The sequence below is a fragment of the Erithacus rubecula genome (assembly GCF_903797595.1).
Source record: "Erithacus rubecula genome assembly, chromosome: 2".
Taxonomy (NCBI): Eukaryota; Metazoa; Chordata; class Aves; order Passeriformes; family Muscicapidae; genus Erithacus; species Erithacus rubecula.
This window is the reverse complement of record NC_136685.1, coordinates 80,846,776-80,873,110: the sequence shown is the minus strand read 5'-3', so window position 1 is coordinate 80,873,110 and position 26,335 is coordinate 80,846,776. Positions and strand designations below refer to the sequence as shown.

At 39.9% G+C, this 26,335-nt stretch overlaps 1 protein-coding gene across 1 annotated transcript in view; it reads right to left on the bottom strand.

The window, feature by feature from the left end:
- GLP1R (glucagon like peptide 1 receptor) overlaps positions 1-26,335 on the bottom strand; it is an 83,114-nt gene that overhangs the window by 7,573 nt on the left and 49,206 nt on the right. Inside the window, exons 5-12 of the mRNA XM_079329368.1 lie at positions 23,710-23,816; positions 20,209-20,362; positions 18,623-18,782; positions 10,231-10,291; positions 6,107-6,176; positions 5,333-5,421; positions 2,687-2,825; positions 1,796-1,837 (exon numbers count right to left, since the gene is read on the bottom strand). Coding sequence (XP_079185494.1) covers positions 1,796-1,837; positions 2,687-2,825; positions 5,333-5,421; positions 6,107-6,176; positions 10,231-10,291; positions 18,623-18,782; positions 20,209-20,362; positions 23,710-23,816 — 822 coding nt within the window. The remainder of the gene's footprint in view (positions 1-1,795; positions 1,838-2,686; positions 2,826-5,332; positions 5,422-6,106; positions 6,177-10,230; positions 10,292-18,622; positions 18,783-20,208; positions 20,363-23,709; positions 23,817-26,335) is intronic.

Here is a 26,335-nt window from a genome sequence, read left to right as displayed (position 1 = left end):
AATCATTTTTTTTTTCAAAGTAGATATTAGAAAAGGACATTAATATTACTTCCATCTTCATTTGTACTATTGATCTGGGCACCAGGACTTGCAAAGAACTTTCATTCCGTGCAGTTAAGGAAAAAGAAAAGGAGTCAATGAGTCACAGACAAAAATAAAATGTAGACCACATTGCAGTGTATCAGAAGACAGTTTCTCATTTAGCTTAGGAAAAGAGTTCTCATATAGTTTAGAACAGACTTTACTTAAACTCTTCACAAAGATTTTTTTAATGGACATTGATGACCAGACTTGACAAAATCCTACTCCCCTTTTTAAACAGGAGTTGGAACAAGCAAAATAATTAATCCTAGACTGCTGGTGAAGCTGAATTCCTCATATTTAGATTTTCTGAACTACATTACAAAGGCAAGAGAATTATTGTAACAAGAGATTTGGAGCATTTCTTAGAAACATAGGTAAGCTATTACACAGGCAGCTCCCTCAAATGAAACAAGGCTGCCTGTTTGAGGGCTCAAAATGAAGTTTGGGTTATGATGTAAATTTGCCCTTATTTAATGTGAAGGAAGTTATTGAGCATTACACATGAGAGGCCTGGCTGCAGATGCATAAGGGATGTAAGAGCAAATGCCAAGGTGAATCAAAAGAAATACATGATCCACCAGCAGACGGTGCTGCATCTCAGGATTGAAGTACACCTGTAGAGCCACACAAGGAATTGGAAACAAATATTCTCTAATGCATGACATGCAGCAAATGACATTCATTCCCAACAGTGAAGCCTGCTGCTACTCACCTCTGATTTTGGTAAGCAGTAGAATTAATAGATTCACTTCAATAAAATCTTATCCACAACCTACAAAAGTGAGCAGACTCCTGCAAGGCTTAATTCAGGATGCCTGCTGCTTTTCTGTTGACTCCAGCCTGGCCATAATGACACAAGTAGCACATTTTTCTACTTATTCTAGCTCCTTGATGAGGCCTTTTTCTCAATAAGTGATCTTGAATTACCATGCCATCATTAAAAGTAGAGTTGTTGTGAGTGTAAAACATATTGATGTGCATTTAATTTAATAATGCATTGACTAAATGAGTAGTGTTTTCTTCCTTTACAAACCTGGCTGCTGAATGAATGAATGAATAATTATCACTTAGAAGGTAAATGAGATTCCTGCAATACTGAAATAGAACAATACCCTTTCCCACATCAAGGCTGGGATTCAGCAGAAGTCAGAAAAGATGGTACTTGCAATCAATTAACTCAAAGCCAAAGGAACATTTCCTCTGGGTCTGTGAGTTTACCACTCTGTGAAGTTCAATTTTAACGAGAGTGATGATGCCTTCAAGCAGCTGGGCTAGAGGGAAACCAAATAAAACCAAACTGTACAGCAATAGCCACAAGGATTCTCCAGCTTCATCAGCAAGCTGAGCTGAGTTCATAGAATAAAATGGGCTCCATTCTCACATTCACAAAAACAAGCAAATAAGAAGCACTATGAGACAGATTAAGAACAGCTGTAACTCTTAATTAAAGAATCCACCAGTGCAAACTACATAATTGTAAGCAAGACTATTTGTGAGATTCCACATTTACAAATAGTGACTGTAAATTGTACTGCCTGAATTCCTTCCAAACACATTTGTCTGATGAGTTATCCCACAGAGCTGTACAGGGAAGGATCTGTAAAAAAAAAGTCCTGAACAAGGAAAATTTGCAGTTCAAGATAATTTTCAATTTCCTTTTCCTATAGTGTATGCTGATAAGGCAAATTGGAACAAATAGTATCTCTCTTACCTCATTATTGATGAAACAGTAAAGAATTGCAACCATCAGCCCCTGAAATCAACAAAAACGAGAACAGTGAGCAGAGCAGTTTCCTCACTTTGCCAAATTCAGTGGCAGAGGGCTAGAGACTCCCCACTGACACATCTCTGATTAGACTGAAAGGTGGAGATTCCTTGGTCCCTGTCAACTCTGATGGCAGAGCACAGGTTTGACCAAACTATGTCTCAAAGCACATGGCCTTAGGAAAAAGAAGCTGTTGTTTCCTTCAATCTGTTATTTTTGTCTTGTGATTTCTTTCCCCTTCTTCCTTACAAAGCAAAGGTTTCAAGTCTTAAACACTTCATAAGTGAGTAATTCACAGTGGTCTTAAATACAGCTCTGTGCTTGATAAACAGGGAACGAGTGAGTGTGCAGGGAAACAGAATAATAATTTCCTTACACAAAAAAGTCTCATTTCAAATGGCTTTACCTAAGGCAACAGTTAAATAAAAATCACAATGAGCCTATGTCCTCCTCACATGCAGTTATAGCTGGAGACAGCTACCTCTCCCAGCACAGATTTTCCAAGGAGTACCAGAAATACTGGAGAAAGCACAAAATGTGCTTTCAGCAATGCCACTGTACAATTACAGGAAATCACAGACAATTTTGCTATTGCCCTGAGGTGAACCATAGGAAGTAAACACTAATATGTGGACAGGAATACTAGCTTATTGTAGGAAAGTTGGCTGTTAAAAATTAGTCCTTACACTTTCCCTTCCACTGTCATAATCCTGAAATATCTAGTGCTAAACTGAGAAATATAAGAAACAGAGAGTATGCAATGAATGAAAGAGAAAGCAGGTCCCCACACAACAGTTAAAAAATTTCTTATGCCCATGGGCACACTGTGAGTGCTACCTGGAATGAAGCAAAGGAGAGCTCAGTAAAGAGCTTCACGAAGCGCAGCATCCCTCTGGCATGCTCGTCAGTAATAAAGGCAAAGATGACCTCATGGGTCCCCAGCAGTGGGATCAGAGTCAGTGTAGACTTGGCCAACCTAAGATCACAAAGAAATTAAAAAGCACAGCACCATTGAAAAGACCATTGTTGATCCAAATGATCACTGGGAGTCACCATTTCTGTATTCTGTTTCTGACACAGTTTCAACTTTGGTAAGTTGCTGCACCGCTTTGTGATGCAGGGTCCTCCTCCAGAAGCTGCAGGATAAAAACCTCGTCAAAATAATCTTGGTAAGTTCCTATAAGTTTTAGCCTCCCCTAGCCCTTTACTGCAGATCATTTATTGGTGAGAACAAAGCTGTGTATCCAGCTACTGGCTGTATTTCACCTGGAAAATCTTCCAAACTCAGTAAGAAGCCATATGCTTTCTTGTACCTGTGGTGTCTTTCCTCTGTATTATTTTCTCCACCTGTAATTGGGAAAGACAACCAAAACCTATATTCTTGATGACCTGGAATCCTTTAAAAATATCTTTAAAAATATCTTGGCAAAGTGAGGAGTACTTGGTATTCCTTCCCACCTCTGTGGTGTGTTAAATCTTCTAAATATTGTAACTATCTGTAACTGAAGCACACTTTGTCAAAGCAATCAAAGTGTCTAGAAATGAGTGATGGCAAGTTCAAAGACACAGCTAGCAAAGGATGAAAGACAAACCAATCTGAAGTAAATTATTCTTTACTTGAGAGACAGTTCAAGGTACACAACCACAGGAAAAAAAATCACAAGGATGATCCTTAATTCTCTTTTGACAAACATACATGCCAGTCACCCAGCAGGTTAGTGAAAGATGCCTGGGGATCATGTGGGAGCTTCTTGAGCCACAGAACTTGCCAACATCTCACAACAACCTGTCTTGAGACAGGTCAGTAGATGCAAAATCACTCAATTAGCAGGGCTGTGAGACCTCTGTAGATCTGTGTGCCTGAGGGCTGTTAGCTGCTATTCTGAATCATGCAACCACTCTGGCTGGAAGGCATCTCTGGAAGTATCTAGCCCAACTCCAGTTCACAGCACGTTAATCAATGCTGTGTCCAGCCAAGTTTGAGTATCTCCAAGGTACTCCAATGTCCCCTTTGGACCTCTCTTCCAGCATCAGATCACTCTGACTGTGAATTTGTTTTCACCTGGACGTGCAAAGGGAATTTCTCTCACTATAACTTGTGACCTCTGCCCTTGTCCTTTCACTGAGACACTCTGAAAATACTCTATTTTCTGTAAAAGTGGACTTGGAATCAAAGCCTCCAGTTCAGACAAGTCCTCATCCCTGCTTTGAACTCTCAAGACACATTAGGATTTGCAAAATTTCATGTGAGGTAAAGAAGGTAGGTAACATACACGGCAATTCTACACTGACAAGAAACCACCAAAATACATGCTGCATCTAGTTTAGAAGGCTGCAGCATTGAAATACCCAATGTAAAATAGCTAAGTCCAGTGCCAGCAGCAGTCCACATATCAGAGCATGTAGCTCCACACTTCAAGAGGCAACTTGTTATTCTTACATTGTTTTTCAGATTGCAGTACAAAAGTCATGATGAAGAAATGAAGGATGCAACCATGAATCTTAGAAAGGTGATTAAGTAACAGGAAGAATACAGACAGGGATAGACTGACTGCAAACCAAAAACTGAACATATCTGTGATTGTCCTGACATTGTCTTGAAACAGCTCATGCATTCAAGATTGAAAGTTTTCCCAATAACAACTGCCATGAAGAGCAAGGAGCAAAACTCAAAATGATCCCATCTCATCTTTCTTGAAGTGAAAGCTTTAATTTCTATCAATTAATATTATTGTGTTCAAATTAGAATAAGATAGGATATTCCAGCTGGGAGTAACCTATGACAACCACCTGTTCAAAACTTAATGCACATTTTTTAAGGGCACTGTCCAAATGCTCTTAAACACTGACAGGCTTGGGGCATTGACCACCTCTCTAGGAAGTCTGTTCCAGGGTTTGATCATCCTCTCAGCATAGAAATACTTCCTAATGTCCAATCTGAGCCTCCCCCAGTGCAGCTGTGAACTGTTTCCACATCTTATCACTGGATACTCTGGAGAAGAGCTCAGCACCTCCCTCTCCACTTCTACTCCTCAGGGATCTGTAGAAAGGAATGAGATCATCCCTCAGAGCCCTTTGCTCCAAACAAGTCAAAGTCCTCAGCCACTCCTCACAGCACATTCTTTCCAGCCCTTACACGCTCCTCTGAGTGATTGCAAGGACTCTAGCATTCACTTGCATGTGCTGCAGGTATTTTAGAATTATCTGCTTAATTAATATTCATCCAGTCTAATGGAAGACTGTAAAAGGGACAGACACCAAGCCTGCTGTTTATAACACAAGTGAAATACCTGCCCTAGTTTCACTGAGACTTTTCAGTGGACTGAATGTCCAAGCAGTTACACTAATGCATGACACCACACCTGTGCCTTACTCAAGAGTTCTGCTCTTCAACCACCTTTGTGAATCCACTCTTTTCATGTATATCCTTGTCTACTTTTATTCTGATGAGCATGAATAGTGTCAGACCACCTTAAGACATACCTGCATTTTATGTCAGTTTTGCACATCAAATTAGCCTGCAGTTTGGAGATGATGATGCATATAACTCTGATGAAGATGAGGAAATTCACCTAGAGAAATAAAAGAATTTATATCACCATCAATAAACACGTTGTAAGTAATTAAGCAGTGGTTTGTGTATGCATGTGTAGGTCTATGTACATCCTGATATGCAGCAGCTGCAGAATTTACCATGGAACTCAACTCCTTGCTAAGGAATTGTGGTCTAACTGTGAATGAACAAGCCACCCTTGAAAACACACAGACACTTCATTGCACAAAGCAGGGGATCCTACTTACTCTCTGGGGAGTGAGACACAGTGAAACTGTGGGTTGGCCCATCTGCCTTGTCTGGAGGTCTGAGCCTGACACAGTACTGTGCCTGCAGAACATTTCTACACAATGCCACACATTTTGCAGCTCTTTTGTAGCCCAGCATGTGAAATATTATCTTTGGTCTCCCTGAACTACCTTCCTGCTCACGGGGGAGTTAATGCTGCAGAATGCTGTTCTGTTATCATGTCCTGCCACTACAACATGACAGCTTGTGGCCAAATTGAAGAAACAAAATGCTAGGCTGAAATTTCAGTGACAGAAACCAACTTGGCTTCATGAAATCACATTTGTGAATGAAAATGTCAATAGCCTCAAAGGTTATTAGCCTTTGGACATGCACATTGGCCACATGTGCATCTTTGTACATATTGTGCTGTTCTCAGGGAAATGTGCCATGTCACAGCACACTCTCAGACTCACCCCGATGGCGATGAGAATGGGCAGTCTGATGATTAGCCAGTAATTCATGTTGTAGTTTCTGGTCCAGCAACTGGTAGGAGGACAAAAGGAAAAGTTTTCAGTACATTACTAAAATCTCTTGCTTTTCATTCTGTTCCAGCAATGCAGATGGAAAACAATATTAAGGACTAGATACCAGGAAAGCACATCATGCTGACATGGAAACAGATGCAGCTGCTTCTGAGAAACACTGAATGCTTCGTACTATTGCAGCTATCATCATCCAACTGGACACTATTCACCAGCCTTTCTTGCCCACTAATGGCTAGCTCTCCTTCACAATTTGCTATGAATTATCATCCATTAATTGTGAAGATTTACTCCATTAAAACCAAGGTCATATTTGTCATTGGGCTGAAAGGAGAAGGGGGGGAATCTGTTTGATTCTGATTTTTCCGCTGTCATTCTTTGCTTCCTTGTCCTGCACTATTTTTCATTATTCCTCAGTCTCCAATGTCAGATCACCTTATTTAATTGCTTGTTAGTTTTTATCCCATTACTTACATCATTATTCTCATATCAGTATTGAGATCAGTCATCTATTTTATCTGTCCTTATTTTCAAAAAGGAATTACTAGTTTCAACCATGGGAAAGCAATTTCAACTGCAAACTCCAACTCCTTCAGTGCATATGCACAAGGTTTCAGGCCTACTGGGAGTTTTAAAGACTATAAACAAGTAAAATCAAAAATGGGAGCAACAGCTCCTAACTTTTGCTGGCCTGAGCCCTCTGCCAAGTACCATGCTGCAGCAATATAATACTTCATTTACCACGAGTCTCATTTCAGCTTTCAAAATTCCTGTCTCCTTGAGCAATACAGGAGGAAAATGACAGGAAAAGTTGTGTCAGCCACAGTTTGGGTTCATTGGTTTGAAGTGAACCTTAAACTGAGGGTCTTACATGTAGCTGCTTTCCTCTGGCCTCAGCCAGCCACCGCCTCTGTCTGCTGGGCCATGCTGGTGTAGGATGGCCCAGCTGTTAGGGCAGTGCTCATGTGCCTCTTTGCTTGTGGCTGCACTGACAACATTCTCAATTTTTCCCTGAAATAACTTTGTTAGCCTCCTGCTCAGCATTACTCAAAAGCAACAGTCACCAGTAAAGCCAGCAGGTTTCTGAAACAGCACTACATAAAACATAGGTTCCTTCCCAAATATGGTTTCTCTTCATCTCCAAATCTGTTCTGCCAAACCATTTTGTGCCAAAATACAGAGTTTTCCCTAAGGCTTCTTAACAGACCTATGAAAACTCAGCTTGGGTGATGCTGATGGAGCTGAAACCCTCTCCAGCCTTGTAGTGGGATAATCTAAGAGAAAAGAGCAAACCATGCAGCACCTGGGAGGGAACCATGCTAGAAAGGAAAGGTGGCAACCTGGCTGTGGCAATTCCACATTCCCTTGCAGGGACTGCAGGTCAGAGAAGGGCTTGGGATAGATATAATTTTTTCCTTCAATTTCAGTTTGATGTGTACAAAAAGCATATTATTGCCACCATCAGCCTCCAATTCAATTGCATTTTGGACAAAAATGGTGTGCAGACTGTGTGTGCAGTCAGTTTACCTGAGCCAGAATCTGAGTTACAGATTTTCTTAATTGGTACATAGGACTGCGAGCCAGCTTCATGGAGCCTTTGAAATTAATTTTATTTGAACATCTCAAGACTGATGGGATAACAGGCACAGCTGGAAGTGGAGTTCTAATTTTCTCACTAGCTGTAGTAGATGTAGAGACAATTAAAAAAATTTCTTTATAATAACAGAGGCTGAGAAACAATTCTTCACATAAACTATGCTACATTTCTGTGTTAACTTGCTTCCTGTGGCACACATCAATTTTAGCTACCTTTAAATTTATACAAATATGTGCAATAAAAAAACCATTACAGGTCAATTAAGGTGTCATGACTATTGAAGCATCCAGAAAATTAAACTGGTAGATCTCTACACGACTTCTTGCCCATCTGTGCTTTCTGTGATTGCCACATTGATAAATACACCAATATCTATTGTGCTTGGGATCTATCCCTACAGTTTGCTTGGCACCTCTCAGAAGATGCTTGGCAACTAATAGCCTCAGTGCCATGAATGGAGAATTTGTCAGTGGAAAAAAATCCTAGTGGGATGTTTCTGCCTTTGCTTATCAATCCAGTATTCTCCTTCTAAAAGTGAAAACACTGAATTTTTACCTTGAATTGCTACAGGGAAAAAAAGATATTAAAGGCTGACTGTTTTGCTCCCATACTTAATTGCAGAAAGAATCAAAAAAAGTGTATCACCTTTTTAGGCACAGTCTTGTTACTAAGAACAACAGCTTGCCTTTAATTGTTATTTATAATGTAGACAAAATATTTTTTAATAGCTCACTTTTAAAAACACTAATTTCATTTGAAAGGAGTTTACACTTGCATGTGAAAGGAAAGAAGAAGTCACTGTGCAACCAACCAAGTCTTGCAGGCTTCAGTCCTTTACTCAAATGTCTTTGTTTACAGGACTGCCTCAGATTCCTAGCCCTGACCACATTTATTTCCAGTTATTCTTCATAGCCAGGGAAGTAGTTAAATCACAAATGAAATTTACAGCCTGCTGCACGGTGACAGAGCTATGGCAAACAGCATGAAAGATATCCCTGGCTGCTCCAGCAAATGCCTGCCCAAGGCAGAGAAATCCTGCCTTTCAGAGCAGCTGCTGCACGTGGTTATTTATTGCTGTATTTTACAAATATTTAGACAAGATTTAGAAAATTCAATAATGTGCAAAATTGCCCCTTTCAAGATCTGCTGAAGGCAGTGAGTGACAGTTTTCCTTAATAGAAAATATAAATCAGCTCTGAGCACTGCATAATGTGGGAGGCTCAGCATGAGCACTTTGAATACATTTTCTACATCAATGGGAAGAAATGCCCATGGAACATTGCCTGTTCAGAGGCTGCATGGTCTCTACACCTATTCTGGTAATTTCAACAAAACTTGCAGTACATCAGTACAGCCACAATCTTGCTACAGAATATCATCAAGTCAACCTTGAAAAGGAAAGTCAAAAAATCCTAGCATTGCTTAAGCCAGAAAAGGCAGCTTTGACTGAAGTGGTTCAACACCATAAGGAACACAAAAAAATAAGCTGGTTCTTAGCACTCAGAAACACCAGAAAATAGTTTGGGGGTGGCTCTGACTAAACTGAATTTTCACATTGCAGCATCTCTTTGGCAATAATTGTGTCTGTGAGGGAGAAAAGCAATACAAAACAAACAAAAAAACCATCTTTACAAAAGTATTGGCTAGGTAGTTTGGAAATTAAGTAAAATGAAAATCCCTTAAATAATAAATTTAAAAAAAAAGAAAGAGCATAGATTTCTTTTCACAAAGGAAGATACCCAAATATTTCTAAGGCAGCCACTATCTCTATAAAAGAAGAAGCCCTTTTCTTCCCTTAAAGAGAAAGCAAAAAACAAAACAACAAGCTACAGTGCTATTTGCAAAATAGCTATTTATAAAACATATACTAAGGTAATTTTTTCCAGAATAGCCACCATGGTAAAAATGGACAAAAAGTATTTTGTGCTTTACAGCAGTCTTGTGCATGACATAGTTGACTTCAGCAAGACTAACGCAAGCAGACAGAGAATGTGCCTTTATTTTTGGAAAATCTAAATAATGGGAGCTTGAACAAGAAAAGGCAATCACTTCTCTGCTGCTAGGCATAGGCTAATCACGACAAATTGCAGGCAGAATCCTGTGGGAGGTTGATGTCTTCTTCTGAAACAACTGTAAAGGCTACTGCCAAAGGCACAGTGGTCTTGGATGGGTGGGATGACTGCTATTGTTGATCCTATAAATACAGAAAAACAAAACATACCTTTCCTTGACCTGCAAAAGAATAGATTTATTCAGACATGCAGAAAATTCTGATCAGAAAAAAACATATGCTCCTTTCTGAAATGTTATGCAAGACCTTCAGACAAAACAGAAGCAATTACGTGAGGTTTCAGCACATTGCCAAAGCAAACCACACTGAACAGAAAGCAAACAGTGACCTGCTGGTGCACACATACAGCACAAATGAGATAGCTATAAAAATCAGAACTAAACCAACCCCTCATCTTCATAAAGGTACTTGACAGTTCCCCAGAGGATAACAAACAGCATTGGCACACCTGAAAAGAGAGGAGACAAGGCTGATATTGATGTTGAGACTGGGAAAAGCAGAGAAGAGGGCAACTCCATCTTGCCCTCCCCCTCAAATAATGATGAGCAACATAATTAACTGATTGCAGCTCTTATCCAACACATTGCCATGAACAGCAGGCTCCCACCTAGATCTCAACAGGCATGAAAAATGAACAAAACAAGTGCCCCATAATAAGCATTCACCACTTGTTCTATGGATACTTTCACAAACAAGGGAATTAAATTTTTGGAAGCTCTACTAGCCTCTGTACTCATGCTAGAGAAGGTGCAGTGTGCTCTGACCAAATTCCTGCTTGTGGGTCACCTTTCAAGCAGGACCAAGTTCAGGCTGTCTGCTGGTGTGGAGGCTGCAGCATGCCCAGCCCCACCTGCCCCCCATGGCAGAGGGAGCCTGGGCACACCCAGCACAGAGAAGTCCCAGTTCTGGCTGTGGTACTGGTGTGGACTTGAGTGGCTGCAGTGAGGACAGCAGACAAAGCTGGCAGGGAGGAGAGGCTTGGCCCTACCCTCCCCTGACAGCACATGGGCTACAGCTGGTCAGGTCATCTGGGGTGTAAAGGGCAGAGACACAAGCCAAGTGAGCTGGCACCCATTACCTGCTTTACTGTGCCAAAGGCTCTCTAATTAACTTCTTTATGAAGAGCCTAGGTCATTAAAATAATTTTAAAGTGCATCTACCAACCAATACTCAGTACAGAGAATGATAAAAATGCACACAAGGAACGAAAGCAGGTTGTGACTCAAAAGTTAGGAATTTCTGCTTAAGGATAGATGAAGATGGTCTATTTTCTCATGTGTGATGCTGCATGTTCATTGTATAGAAAGAGCAACGTTTAACATACTTTGTTACTTTATTCTTAAGAGCCAGTAAAGTAAGGGACCATAAGAACATCAGGCTGCAGCACTAGGTTCTGCACGGGGCAAATCCATAGTTCGTGGCAGCAGAAGCCACCGGGAACTAGGTCATCTCCCACAGTCTGAATACCTTTATTGGGTATTATCAGCAAAAAACATTCACTTTTGTTGTACTGCAGAATTCCTCTGCTATCAGAACAGCTAAATACTACAGACACAAAATAATAATATTCTCCCTAATCAGTTAATTAAAAAAAAAAAAAAGAGAACATAGAGCAGTATGGAAAAACTACCAATCATTAGTATAATAGCAAAGATAATGAATTGAGTAAAGATTATTTGGGCAAAAGGTACCATGTTCCATGGATTTACTTGATATTGCAAATACACAGTATTTTGGGAGCAGTTACCAAAAACTCTATATTGCCTTGGTAGTCATATAAAGAGATTAAGAACAGGCTCACTGCTCATCACTTCCAAACCAAATGACACCTGTGATTCACAGAAACAAATTATAGTTTAAATTATTCCTTTCTTGACTTTGCTGAGCATTAAGACATCTTAATGTGAAACTTACAGGATAAGACACAAACACTGAGAGCACAAAAGCTGTATGTCAGTAGATATATCATTTGATAGATCAAGTGATAACAGTAATGATTTGTGGATCTCTCAGTCTTCTGGATACATCAGAAATCTCTCCATGTTTAATCAAATCACTTGACATTTGAATTGAGAACCTATTATTAATACTATATTTCAAAAGAGCCTAACTAGAGGGAATCTGATACAATTGCATCAGCTATGCAAATAATATACAAATTAATAGGAGCAAGTATGAAGCAACTTGTTCAATATCCTCTGCCCACTCCCACTTGTGATGCACACCACTGGTGTCTTGGTATTGCAGCACCATCAGTCACACCATTTTCTGTGCTGGCAATGCACATTTTAGTCTGAGACATCAAAACTTAACAGTGCAACACACACAAGAATTTGCACTGATGTTCAAACCTTACTGCATGGATCTACCTGACATGTAGCAAATTCACAAAGCCTTGTCCTGAGAAATGGAAACTGTCTGGGACACAGTTTCAGATGGGAATACATGCAGATTTCCAAAGCCCTAGTGAAGACCTAAAGTGGAGACTGTCCCAAGAACACTCCCTAATTCACTTCTAGCCTGTAGAAGTCATTCCATCACAGCAAAAGAGCAAGTCTGAAGCATCTCTGCGAGAGCTGCAATTTGCAAGGATCACTGAGACTCTCCAAATACTAATTTACCATCTTGATACCTAATTAGCCTGCATTAACTAGCAAAAAACCATGTACTATTCTGGTTACTTCAGTCAATAAAATTCTGTCTGATTTGAGCAGGCAGGGGAAGTAAACTGTATACAAGTCATTGAATAAACACCACAGATGACTATGTTTCATTAACAGCATCAGTGGTATATTCCACTCCTGGGCTTCCAACATAACATCCTTGATGCATTTGAGTTTCAGTCTCACACTTCTTTCTCCTGCTGCTTCTATTCATATCAGATATCCAAGAAAAAAACTGCACTCATTTGCAGGAGGCATTTATTCAAGGTGCTGGCTGAATTCTTTCTGGTTTTGCTGTTTTGTCATACAGAAAGCTGAGATGGATCTTTTCTGAGATTAACCAACCAGGAAAATGTCTCTGAATTCTGGAAATGGTAATGTCCACTTTTTCTTCTGTATGGCATCACTGCTGAAGATGCCAGAAACTGCAACAGCTTGATCATGATAAACTCTGTGATATTAATTTTTGCAGGCTGATAGCTGACCCAAAATTTTTGAACACTCCATGGTGGTTATGAAATCTGTCAAGTGTACTAGAAAATAAGCCTGCTGACAGTTCAGCTAATAAAGTTGAACTTCAAATGACTGGGCATCTGAATTATAGGCTGCAATAATAATATATATTATGGATGATGAAAAAGTAATGGAACTGCCAATCAACGTCTTAACACCCCACTGCATAAATAATCAGCACAACCTACTTAGTTTCACTCCAATTTATATATTTTACACCTGGCCAGGTGTCTGCATAGTAAGGAAAAAAAAAGTTGGAAAAAACTATCATTTTTCAGAATGACAAAAAGATGGGGCTGGTAAAAGAACAAAATGATGAGAAAATCTGCACAGGCTGATTTTCATAATGCTCCACTATTCCTAATGAGAGGGGCAGGAAATTCCTGCAGCTGCTAATGGAAGTTACCTTGTCCTGATAGCAGCATGCAAAACCAGTCTCTTCATTTAACAGATCTGAGATATTTTGGTAACAGAAGAGAAAAGCTGGGGTTTGTTCTGGACCCCACAGTGTCCCCATTACCAAGAGAGGTGTCACCAGGTGGTGCTATTCCATGCCATCATCTTTCCCCTATCACCAGTGCAAGCAAGTTTCCATTCTTACAGACACCTTATTTGTAGCTTTGTATTGCATTGCCTCACTTTACATGAAGGCAATTTCAGTAAAGACATATGAGGACCAAGAGAGGCTCCCCTCATTCTCACATGCTGATTAGAGACTCTTCCTGAAGCAAATTTGCCTCTGAAGGACCAGAGCACTACCATCCTGCTGAAACCCTTAAAGGACATATTCTGAACACAGCATTTTAGAGCTGTTTTCAGTATTTTAGCCATAACCTGACATCCCTCATTTCCACATGTGGTAAGTTCAATTTCACAGAAATTAAACACATATAAGGACACTACTGCTGTCAGAAAAAGTCCATTCTTCTTTCTCTTCGAAAGCATCCAAGATGCTCTGACTTGAACAACTGATTGATGAAGGAATACAAGACTGCTGTCATGAGGAACTGAAAGAAATTATAAATAAATATGACTACATGCAAAAAGAGTAAAAACACTGATGATGTGAGAAGAAAAGATGAAACATTTTTTTTTCTTCCTAAAAAGAGAAAAAGATGAAAGAGTAATTTAGAAGACAAAGAGTGAAGAGGATTAAGAGGAACTCCTGACATGCATTTCTTACCAAGATCAGTCTGGACACAAAATCTATTTTTACATTGTTGTCTGAAGCAGAATTTCCATTTGAAAATAGAAGTTGTCAGTGCAATGAATGCCTCCTGTTGCTACAGTGAGTTCACACTGGGCTTCTGAAGGAAGGTTTCTTACTGGCTCTGTTCCAGTCAGATCTTCCTTGCAATCAGGATGTAGATTTTGATACCCCATCCAGGCTTCCTGCTTTTAATAGCTTCATTCCTCAAAGTAGTCTTCCTTAGAGCAAGTTTGGATTGCCAAGGCTTGGAAGGGAGCAGATTATTTATTTTTTATGGTGATTTTCCTGCTGCAAGTGCAACTGGGTGTAAAATTACCACAGAAGTTCAGAGAATATTTAGCTGTTTATTAGCACTTTCTTCTCAGTCTTTAGTGTTGAAAATGTTCTCCTGTCTGGATGTCGCTCCAAATCACTATGGGATGTTTCTGTTGTTTCTCCATTCCTCCTTCCTCTCTACTCTTAAATGTGAGCAGGTCCCTTTTCCACTAAAATCTGCTGATAACAGCAGCTTTACAGTATAGACTGCTCTTCTCCAGAGACTAGTCAGTGCAGTACTGATACCTGAAAACCAATATCAAGCTCAGCAACTCCTGCCTTGGGCTCAGACATGATGAACATTGGGTTGGTGTCCTGGACACTGATTCAGACCAGTCTGCACATACTGAGACACAAACAAAATAAAAAAGTAATGATCTTGATCTCTGTAGTTAGGTTGGGTGTGGGGTTTTTTTTCACCCCTTTCTCTTAAATGTTTTTTTTTCCTTTTCTCTAGAAACTGAGATCTATAGGCAAGGATCTCTCAAGGAAACACCAGGTACCAGCAGTGCATAGCAACAGATGTTCTTTTCTGCAGGTGTAAATGACTATCTGAATCAGCAGCTGTTGTAGCTGCTGTTGTCCTGACCACTGGAGTGAAGGAAACCTCTCACCTACCTGCTCTTCCATTAACCTATTAAAAATTCTGGGCTTTTGATGTTGCTACGTGTTTCTGCCTTTGTTTTTCTTCATCAGTATTCAAAAGGGAATACACAATTGTTTTTGCATTAAGATATGTGGAACTTTAAGTTGACACAAATGTATGAAAGTCTGCTTTGACAAAGAAATAGAAGACATAAGAAAGACATATTCCACATTAAATGAAATAGGAAAAATTTAACACTGCCATCTCAAAGCCTAGTATGGCATGAAATCTCTGCAAGTGGCCATTAGGAATGCAGTTACCTCACAAGTAATAGAGAAGGTTTATAGAATCCTATCAACATATGTGATGTTAATATAAATGGCCCCAGTTTATGAAACTACATTAGTTTTCATAGCTCTATTGAGATTTTTCTAGGTTTCGTAAAATACAATAACGCAAGACAGACTTTTCCCTTTACAAACACTTCAACAGCAAAGATAATTAGTAATTTGAACTGATAATAAATGGACTACTGTTTAATAACTGACTTTAGAACTGACCTGATATCATCATATAACAAATATATATTTGAAATAGCTTGGAACAACTGGTCTACTGTGGGCTGAATCTGACAGAGGAGGGAAAGAGAATCTTTAGTCATAGGCTTGCCAAGTCTGGGAAGAGGGCTTTAAACTAAAGTTACTGGGGAATGGGATCCTTAACCCATCCCACTCCTACCAGCAGGATGCCAGTGCAGTACCTGCAGGGCTATGATCTCACTGGCATCACAGAGACATGGTGGGATGGCTCCTCACTGGAGTGTTGGAACAGCATGGCCCAGGCAGGGAGAGCAGGAGGGGGTGTCACCACATCAGTGGCAGCTGGAGTGCATGGAGTTCCACCTGGGGATGGATGAGGAGCTGACTAGGAGTTCATGGATCAGGATTAAAGGGAGGACAGGGACAGGTGACATTACAGGGCAGTCTGCTGCAGGCAGCCTGACCAGGAAGCCCTTCTGTAGACAGACAGGAGCATCCTTGCAGCCACAAACCCTGCACCCCTGGGGGACTTCAACCACTCAGATATCTGCTGGAGGGATAGTACAGCAGAGCATAAGCAATCCAGGAGTTTCCTGGATCACACTGCTGATAAATTCCTTCTCCAAGTGGCAGAGGAGCCAATGAGGAGAGGTGCCATGCTGGACCTTGCTCTCACCAACAAGGAGGAGCTGGTGGGGAACGTGAAGCTCAAGGGCAGCCTTGGCTGCAGTGACCATGAAATGGTGGAATTCAAGGACCTCAGGGCAGTGAGGAGGGTGCACATCAAGATCAGTACCCTGGGCTTCAGGAGAGCAGACTCCAACATGTCTTAGGGATCCCAAGCTTCAGTTATAATTGCAAGAAATAACAACATGAAGTGACTATGTTTTTGAGCAATTCAAACATGAAATATTTATATATAAATATTCACCTAATGATGAGAAATGAACAAGTTAAAATATTATCATTTAAGAAGGCAATTCATTAATTGAACAAAGGGTCAGAATATCAAATTAGCTCTGGCAATCAAATAAATATTTGTTTTTTGTTCCAGCTTTATTTTTACAGTTGATTAGGTATTTCAAAGAGCAGGATAACAGCTCAAACAGGAACTTACTGTCTCTCTTTGAAGCCTCAGCATTACACTGAGGCTACCACACAGCTCAAAAATCAAATTAAATAAAAATCTTCTAAGCATTGCACACACAGAAAGTCACCTGGTGAGGGACCTGAGCTCCCAAAAAAGTGGAATAAACAATAAAGCAGAAAGAAAAGGAAAAATCTTTGTATCCTTCCACTGGTTAGAGATGAAACTTATCTGGTATAACTAACCTGGGAGCGCTGCAATAGCAGATGCTTCTGCATTTGAAGGTGGAGAATCATTGGCAAGGTTTGCACATGCAGACACATATGGAAGAGTAAGAAATTGTCCAGATAACAACTGAATGGCACAGACAGAGGTTTTCTAGGAAGCTTGGATGAAACCCATGTATCTAGGGCCAAGTTCTTGCATTGCTGCTCATTTTCACAAACTCATCTAGAAATTCAATATACAATAGCAAAACCACCTTTGTAAAGGAAGAACAAAACCAAAATAACATCAACTGTTTCTGCCTTCTGCATTTGCAGGAGACAAACTAAACAGAAGTGATTTGGACCAAAAGCAACCTAACCCTTTCTTATAAAACAACACAATTCCCTCAGGACTTGACTAGATATAATTTTGTTCCAATTTATTTTCCATTTCCTTTCATGACCTCAGTCAGTGCTTCAGGATAGCTCCCCCTCCCCTTTTTTTTTAAATTAAATTGAGAGTCTAATTAAAACATATAGTTCAAATGTTAAAGAAAATGGTGCTGCTTTTGCTGCATGCCTGACATGAAAAATATGGAAGACAAAGAACTATAAATAAAACTCTACAGCAGGAAACTGCTACTATTTGCATTTAATCATTTATTCCTATCAATATGCCAGAAAACCTTTTCTCCTTATATATCACATTTTTGTAAAATTGGGTAACTCACAATAATATGCCATTTATGTGCACCTTTCCAGTTAACTAGTTTGCTAAAATATTCACAAAAGAATTCCCCATAGAGAGAGGAGGAGACTCAAAGCAATTTAAATGTTCAAACTAGCATCTGTGAAAGCACTTGTAGTATTTACTTGGATTTACTTTCATCTTTCCAAAAGTGGCCTGATTCCATCAAAAGGGGAGGGCAGAGAAGGGAGAGAATGCAATAAAAGTGCATGCAAGATCACTCCACAAATAGGATTAATCCCACACTGTAATGTATTTTCAGGTGAACTACACACTGAAAGAATCAAAGCTTTAGCCTTTCTACAGAAGGTGACCCTTGCTCAACCAGCAGATTTCAAGGCATCACAATCCTCATTTCAGGCACACACATGCCCATGGCACATGCACCCTTGACCCTTTTTTCCCAGACAATCCCTGTTTGACCTGCTCTGCCCACTAAGCCAACATGACACTCCCTTCTAGCAGCCCCTTGCTCATCAGTCCCTTTGCATCCCCCTCTCATGCTGTCACCATTTCTCTACTGTTGTCTTTACAATGATGCAAAGCATCATTGCTGTTTTGCACCACAAGTAGTTAGCTTGTCTTTAAGTGCAATGAGAAACTTTCAGGATGAAGCAGGGCAGTCTAGAAAAGTCCACACCCAACTGGAACCACCCATACATAATTTGCCCTGGGAAGCAGGAAAAGTAGTTTGCCACTGGTTTGGTGAGTTTCTGTGGTGTCCCACAGCCCCTGCACCATGAGCATCCAGGAGGTGTGACCACACCCTCTAGCCGAAACAAGGGAAGGGATTGGGAACAAAAAGGGAATGCAGAGTGCAGGACTTGAACTGGGAAGCACTAGGACACAAGTCTTCCTGTTACACTCTCTGCCAGCGCAGCCACAGGAGGACAAAGAGTAAAACCAACTCACCCCAGCCAATGCAGAGATAAAGGCGGAAAATCCTCTGCTCAGAGAAGACAGAAAGCACCAGCAGGGTGTACAGGTACATGCCTTCCACCAGCAGCCAGTAGTAGTTTGCAGCCACACAATACTGCATCATCACAAAGACCAAACGGCAGCTGAGTGATTCCTATGACAGAAAACAGCACAGCCCAAAGTAACACAACTGGGACTGAGAATAAAAGGATACCAACTCAAAAGACTGGCTTCTCTTTGCTCCTCAAAAAAAGAGCTTGCTAAACTAATCACATATTTCATTGCTGATTGGACAGAAGCCAGTAATAGGTGCTATGCACAGCAGACAGATGCTTTAAACAATATTACTCCTTAAAAAAAAAGTACATGTTCTGTATTTTCCCCTCAATAAGCAATGGACTTTATTTTGAAAAGCATGAATAAAGATGAAAAGAACAAGTGAAAGGTACTATATCAACCACAGTCAGTGAATCTTTCACTTTCATATTACAGTTGAGAATTTCTCTATTAAAAAGAAAAGAGTGGATGCCACAAGGTTGAGTATTTGGCAAAGCAAAGGATATATTCATAGAATAGCAATGTTGCCCAGTGCAAATTTAAGTGCAAATTCTTTCATAGCTGGTAAATTACAGAGACGATCAGTAGGGTTTTAGATACGTAAGAAACCCGATTATCTAATTAATATATCCATCAGACCTGATTAAACCACTGTTGAATAAACCGTGTGTAAAATCATAAAGTCTACGCTTTGTGGAAAGAGGAAATGACTGACAATCCAATATGAATATTTCCAAACCATTTAAGATCTGTTTTACAATGCTATTTTCTGACAACTGACAAATTGCAGATGAGAAAAAAAATCAACCATCGTATGATATTCACTAAGTCATTTTAGCACTTCTGCCTTAAGGCAGTGTCAGGAAAAGATGGGCACTAAGGATGCATCAGGAAAGTTTCCCTTTAACACTCCAATTGCAGCAGCAAATGCTGGGCCCATGTTTTAGAGTCACAAGAGCCATACAGATAATAAAGCTACCTTTCTTTGAGGTTTCAAGTATATTTTGCATTCCAAATCCAAATGGGGAAGGGCACACTTTCATCATTATTTATAAATGAATTATATATCCTCTCTCATCAATTAGAAGTATTTAATTAGCCTATTCCTCCAAAGCTTTTCTAACTGCTTTCAAATTTGCATTTTAATCAGATGCTTCCTTTTTTCTGTCATCAAGAGATGATATAGAGATGACCAAGGGCAACCAACTTCGCTGGTGGACAAGCAATGGACTAGATGGACAATTCTATCACAAAAAGTGCTGGACTAGGAAAATAAATGTCCTCTTGTCGCTGCTAGAAAGAAATAAAACTGCAGCATGGAGAGAAGAAACGGGCATTGGTGCATGTACATACATGTATATATGCAAAAAGATCAGCTTCTTGTTCCTCTGTCTAGTGGGGGTAAGCTTCTCACAGGTAGAGAAACATGTCATAAACTAAAGAATTAAATCCCCTGCTGTCATGCAGACGCACCACAGTGATGACTCCAATATCCTAAGAACAGCCACAGTGTCTGCCCTTACCTGGAAGGCTATAAGTCCTTCCCACTGGTACTCTTGTGTGGCTGTGCTGTACATCCACTTCACCACTGAGTCTTTAATGAAAACAGATATAGCCCGGAGGATAAAAGAGGTGAAGAGGTTCAGGTGAATGTAATTCCTTGTGCAGTGCAGATGTCTGTAAAAAGAAAAATATTGTCACAATCCACTACCTACATAAAAGATGCAACATCAGACACAGGACTGAGAGAGGGACCAATGAGCCCTGTAAGAAATCAGGAGGCACCAGAGGAAATCCCATAACTTGGGAATGGCTGTAGGGATTTCACACTGTCTTTGGGAAGAAAATACTATCAAAGGAAATACATTCAAAACTTCAGCCCTCAGAGCCAATATTTGGGGAAAGGAAGAAGATAGGTGTGTTAAGAAAAAAAATATTTCAAAAGCTTAAAAATTGTAAGAATAAAGTCATTTTCAGCAGCCTTATCTGAGAGAACTAAAAGAGTCAAGTTCCACATAATGCTGAAGCTAATTGTTTTGAATTGACCCCAGTGTCACTGTGCAAGTTTACCTTGGCAAAGCTCAGGACTGGTGTGCAGTGCAGTTCTGGCTGTGCTCAAACCCACAATGAAAAAACATCCACCTGCAAATCACCCTTTGACAACAAGAGAAAAATCTGTATTCAAATTGCCTTCTGGGAGAATAGTAAATACTCTCTATAAAAGTAAAATGAACAGATTTTTCACCTCTGCATTCAGAATTGAAAACAAAAAAAAAAAAAGGAAAAATCCTCTTGAATTTCAGCAGCCAACTGCAAAGACAATGAAATTGCTACTTGTCAAAAAAAAAGCATGTTAAGGGATAGTAAAAGAAACTGCAGTCATGTAAATGTCATCCAATTGCAGAGTACTGCCAATATTTTACCAGCCTTATTCACAAACATTTTTCTCCCAGCCCTGCAAGAGTTCACACCTCAAAGAAAGTTACACTGGGCATGATTTTTAAGATGCTAAAAGACAAACGTAACATATGGTAATGAGCAATTATTCTAGCAAAACTTTCACAGTATAAGCAAAACTTATACTTTAAATGTCTGATTTTTACAGCTCTATAAAATTTGCTAGAAAAATTGACTTGGTCTGAAAGTTAGAGGTTTGCATTGAAGAACAACTTGCTTGCCATAGGTCAGATAGAATTTTCTGTATCACTTTGAAATCACAACTTATTTCAAAACTTACCTATTATTAATATTTATGTTCCTTAAACTCAATATTTGCTTGTTGCTACCCTTCAGAACTGCTACACATTTCGATCTGATTGAAATAGTTATGTAAATTAGGCAATTGAAGAAAATAGGTCGCAAGTAGTTACTGAGTATTTCAGCCACAGGCAATGCAAGTTATTCAAATTGTTTCAGTCACAAGGTTGTGGGCCTAATTTAGCTTCCACCACTGAAATTACAGACTTTTCTTCCATTTTGTTGGGAGGATGCAAAATAGGACTAGAGAGATACCGTTTCCTCTGCTGTATCACCTTTAAGGACAAATACAAAGGTTATTCTGTAGTCCAAGAACTCTAAGAGGCCCATCAGTATTTGCATGTCATGGAATTTGATTTTGATCCCCATTTGTTGAGGCTGAGCTGCTCTGGGGATGTGAGCAGAGATTCCAGTCAGAATCCAGAAACTGCAAATCACATAGGGCTAAGTCCCTTATTTCAAGAGATCCAGGACCAAGCTGTCCCCTGGTAAACAATTTGGACAGGAGAACACAAAATGGATTGATAGCATAGTTTTAACAAGACCCTTGGTACCTCTGATGTTCTTGGAACCTCACTTTCAAAATGAGAAGCACACACTTGTGTACACTTCTGCAGTCCCTGCATCACGGTGGAAGGGAAAAATGCTAAGGCATCCCCCTATAAAATTCCCTCTCTGCTACCAGTCCTTGGTGACAAACTTGCTCTTTGTTCCCTGACAAAAAACATAATTTCTTCTTTCCTTCAAAAAGTACATGGTTGTGCTCTGTGACCTTTACATTTGGGCTGCTAAGATTATTCAAGAAGTGTCATTGATAGGTGAAATGAAGAGAAAAACAGTTATCCTGGGAGACATTTGGAGACTTCAAGACCATCTGGTGCTTTTTCAGAAAGGTCCCAAAGTTGCATAGGTACAAACATACAAATCATAATTATCACATGGCATTTACAGAGGGTGAGTATCAGGATTTCTGCAGTCATTTTAAAACTTCCTTGATATTGTCCACCTATGCTTCTCCAGTGGAAGGAGAACATTGCTAAAAAAGTATGGTTCAACATGAGAAAGCTTGCATCATTTTAATTTTGGAAATTAGAATTAAAAAGACATGACTGACCTTTTTAATTACATAAGGGAAGGGAAGGGAAGAAAGGAAAGGGACTGCCTTGCTAAAAGTGTAGTGGAGACACCAGGGCAAATTACCAATGATAATTCTTCACTCAGGGAAGAAGTTCCTTAAGGATCAGAGCACTGAAGGTTCCTGACTTGATTTCAAATAAGAGTACCAGGACATGGAACATTATACTTTCTTAGGAAGCAGTCTCACCAGGACATAAGAGGGATGGGACCTGGCTGTAGGGATCACCTTCATGGCAGAGGGACTTCCTTCCCACAATAGAACAGAATCTCATCTTTGTGTTTTCTAAGTATCAGTCTCCTGTGCTCAGCACCCCCAAACTGAAGTAAAGCCTGACTGGAATCAAAACATCTCTCAAATTTACAGAGGGGAGAAAAAAAAAGATCACTATTAGAATCTGAATCTGTGTTTTGGTCTGGTGGGAGGGCTTTGTCTTTATTTTTTTAACCAAACACACACAGTGCTTTGTGCAACCAAGAGTGCTTAAATTTTTCTATGCTCTGTTGAATTTGTAGGCACAAACCTGGATGAACTCAGTATGTCACTATGGCACACTGACAGCAATTTATTTTACAAACTTTTCAAGTTTCAAATTAGACTATCTCCATACTGCGAAAGAAATAAGAATTTCTGAAAGTCCTCCAAAACTAAAAATTTTGTCAAAAATCAATTTCTGCACATCTTGCATTGTAAGGGCTGGGATATAGGCCAGAGATTTATGCTCTGGATAACTCCAAGCAAAGCAAGATGAAAATTTTTCTCCTAAATGTCCTTGCCCATCTCAGACTTGTGCCTCATCTGCAAGGTGAGACCATGAAGGAATGCTTGGGTCTCTCTCTTTTATCACCTCTTTCAGTGGAAATTTCATGGAAATAAAAAAATTGCCTAACAAAATATTCCAATTGATTAAAAGTACCTGTTCCACAGGGGTAACTGCAAAAATTTGGCAATTTTGCTTGCGTGTTGAGAAGGAATTATTTTGGGAAGGAATACAGAAGTGACAAAAGATAGAGAAATAATGAGGTGATGGAAGGAGGGAAAAAATTATCAAATGTTTCTGTCAAAGTCTGATACTGTCATATAGAAAAACATAAAACCTTTAGTCCACTGTCTTCAAAGCTTCGCCAGTTACCTGAATCCAAGAAGAATGGCAGTTGCTATTACAAGGGCAGAGAAGGAAAGAGCATATCCAATGGTGTATATGATGGACAAATTCAGGAGCTGTTCTTCTGGTGCATCCTGAGAGCATATAAAGAAGAAAAGAAAAACAAAAAGGTGGAGGGGGAAAAGAGAGAGCTCATGGCCTTCAGTTCTTTTCTCACAGCTACTTTGTAATTTTCTTAATGATAACCAGAAATCATTCTCCTACTTTCAAGTTTAAATGCACATGTCAAATCAGTCTTCCACTTTCCATATGTTCTAAAGAAATAAAAATTTAATCTTAATTCCTCAGCTGCTCCCAGGTGTTTGCTCAAATAGTTGGGTTTTGCAGCCTGGCTAGAAAAATAGATAATGTGACATTATTTCATAATAAAATTGGAGAGACATGAAATACCACACAAGCAAGTCTTAAAACTGATGGCAGGAAGCACAGACACAACTCAGACCTTCAGTAAAAATGGAAGACCTAATCTTTTCAGACTTCAGCACTCCAAGCAAATCTCCTTACTGTGATAATGAGAGGGGTCCTCATCTACACTTCAAAGTGCAACAATCCAGGTCCTATTTGATGATTTAGAGGCAAAGCATGCCTTGCATTCACATAGCTAAACCCTTCTATGCCCCCAAATAATCTGTCTTCTGCTTCAGCTATGCAAGCTCCTGGTAACAAACCTGGTAAAAAACCAGCATCTCCTGACCTGGGTGTTGCTGCACTGTTTGACAGGGAGCAACCTGCTGTAGACCAGAGCAGTGAGGCTCGCTTCAGATTCACTGAAAACACAATTATTGAGATCCTCGCTTGAAAACTCTGGCCAAAATCCTTGCAGAGAAGAGAATTATTTGAAAAAGTACAGGCAGCTCTGAATTTTAAAACAGTCTTACTGCTCAGCCTTCAAGGCACATTCATATTCACTGCTCTTTTTCATCTCTAAGCACGAATCTTTATCTAAATAGACTCAGGGATTTTATTTCCCTTCTTCCATCTGCTAACTCTGCAATTGACTCCTGAGACCTGTGCTGTACAAAGGAATACATTCCTTGCACCTCAAAAAATTAGGCACAGTTATTCAGATGCACTTTGCACAGCCAGGAGGATTTAAGGTGAACATACACGCTGTACCTCAGATTTGCTAGCTTAATACTTTGAAGGGAATGATACAAAAGCTGCCTTATGAAAAGGAAAATTTCTTCAATACCAAAGCTTAAGCAAACAGCTGAAACCTGACAATTAAAACAGGTATACAGATGAAAATGACATTGTACACCTAAATTTATGAAGGTTCACTAACACTTTGGAATTTGTTTTATTTGCATTTGTAATATAGCACATGACAAACTTTTAAAAACAACTTCTTATTCCCACATGCCAGATGCATAAACCAAAGTTACTATGGGGCTCTAGATACATTAGCTGGAAAACCAAACATGGCTGTTCACATTTCAGGGAGTGACACCATGTACAAAGGTTTCAGATTTCAGATCAGTTCAGAAAAATTGGAGGCAGGTGCCAAATGAACAAGTGTTAACATTAGGTATCTCACTCATTGGCATGTCCCAACACAGCTCTGGAAGAAATCATAATGGCTAACAAGAAAAAGTCAAACAACCAGGCTTATACTTAGTATTAAGACAATGTGCTTTGGTGGCATAGCACAGAACACAAAAGGGACAAGGAATAAGGCTGCAAGTCAAAGGAAAAGGTTAGAATTCACATATCTGGAAAACAGAAACTCTTCCCAGATCCTCCAAGTCTATTTATTTCTTATGAAGAATGAGGTACTGAGCAATAGAAACTACAGAGGGAATAGATCCTGCAGCTCTTGGGAGTTTCCTAAACTCAAACTGTTTTGACTAGGTAAGGCACTCTCTATCCCAGTACCCCAGGATAGAGAGTGTGCACTCAATTTCTGTGAGGAAAAGCATCACCCTTGGAGGTTCACAGTAGTAGTGGTATCACGTGTCATGGGAACGCACACAGTGCACTGGCTGACGCCAATGGCTGTCAAAAATCCTCTGAAAATCCCTCTGCTCTCCTTCATTTAGTGCCAGGCATCTCAGCTCCCTGCAGAGTAAAAAGCAGGAGGGCAAGAAAATAATACTGACAAGCCTAATTCCATCGCCCACAGAGAATGAAGGCACAAAGACAAAAAGAAACCAAAAAACCTTAAACAAAATAAAAGGCAGGGACTGCCCCATGCCCAAAGGTGGAAAAGCAAATATCCTTCAGTTCAGTTCATCTTAATCACCTTAATAGCTGCTAACAAGACAGAGCAAATGGTCCCTATTACAATGACGTGACAATGGAAAAAGGCAAAGGAATAACAGCAGGTCACTCCTGCAGTTGAGCTCCTTGCACTGCACCACAGCTGGGATGACCTAAGTCACTTCTCCTGGCTCTCACGTACATTTAAACGTGCTCTCATCTACCCTCCATATTCCCTTTGTTGAAGGGAGAGACCTGATGTCCCTCCCCATTAGGCTCACTGAGATGAGTCAGTCAAGATTACTTTGACAGGACAAAACCACGTAGGCATCAACAACTATTTTTTTCCTCTCTTCTGCTTTGTCCTTAACAACAGCAGTAAGGGGTGTGGGGA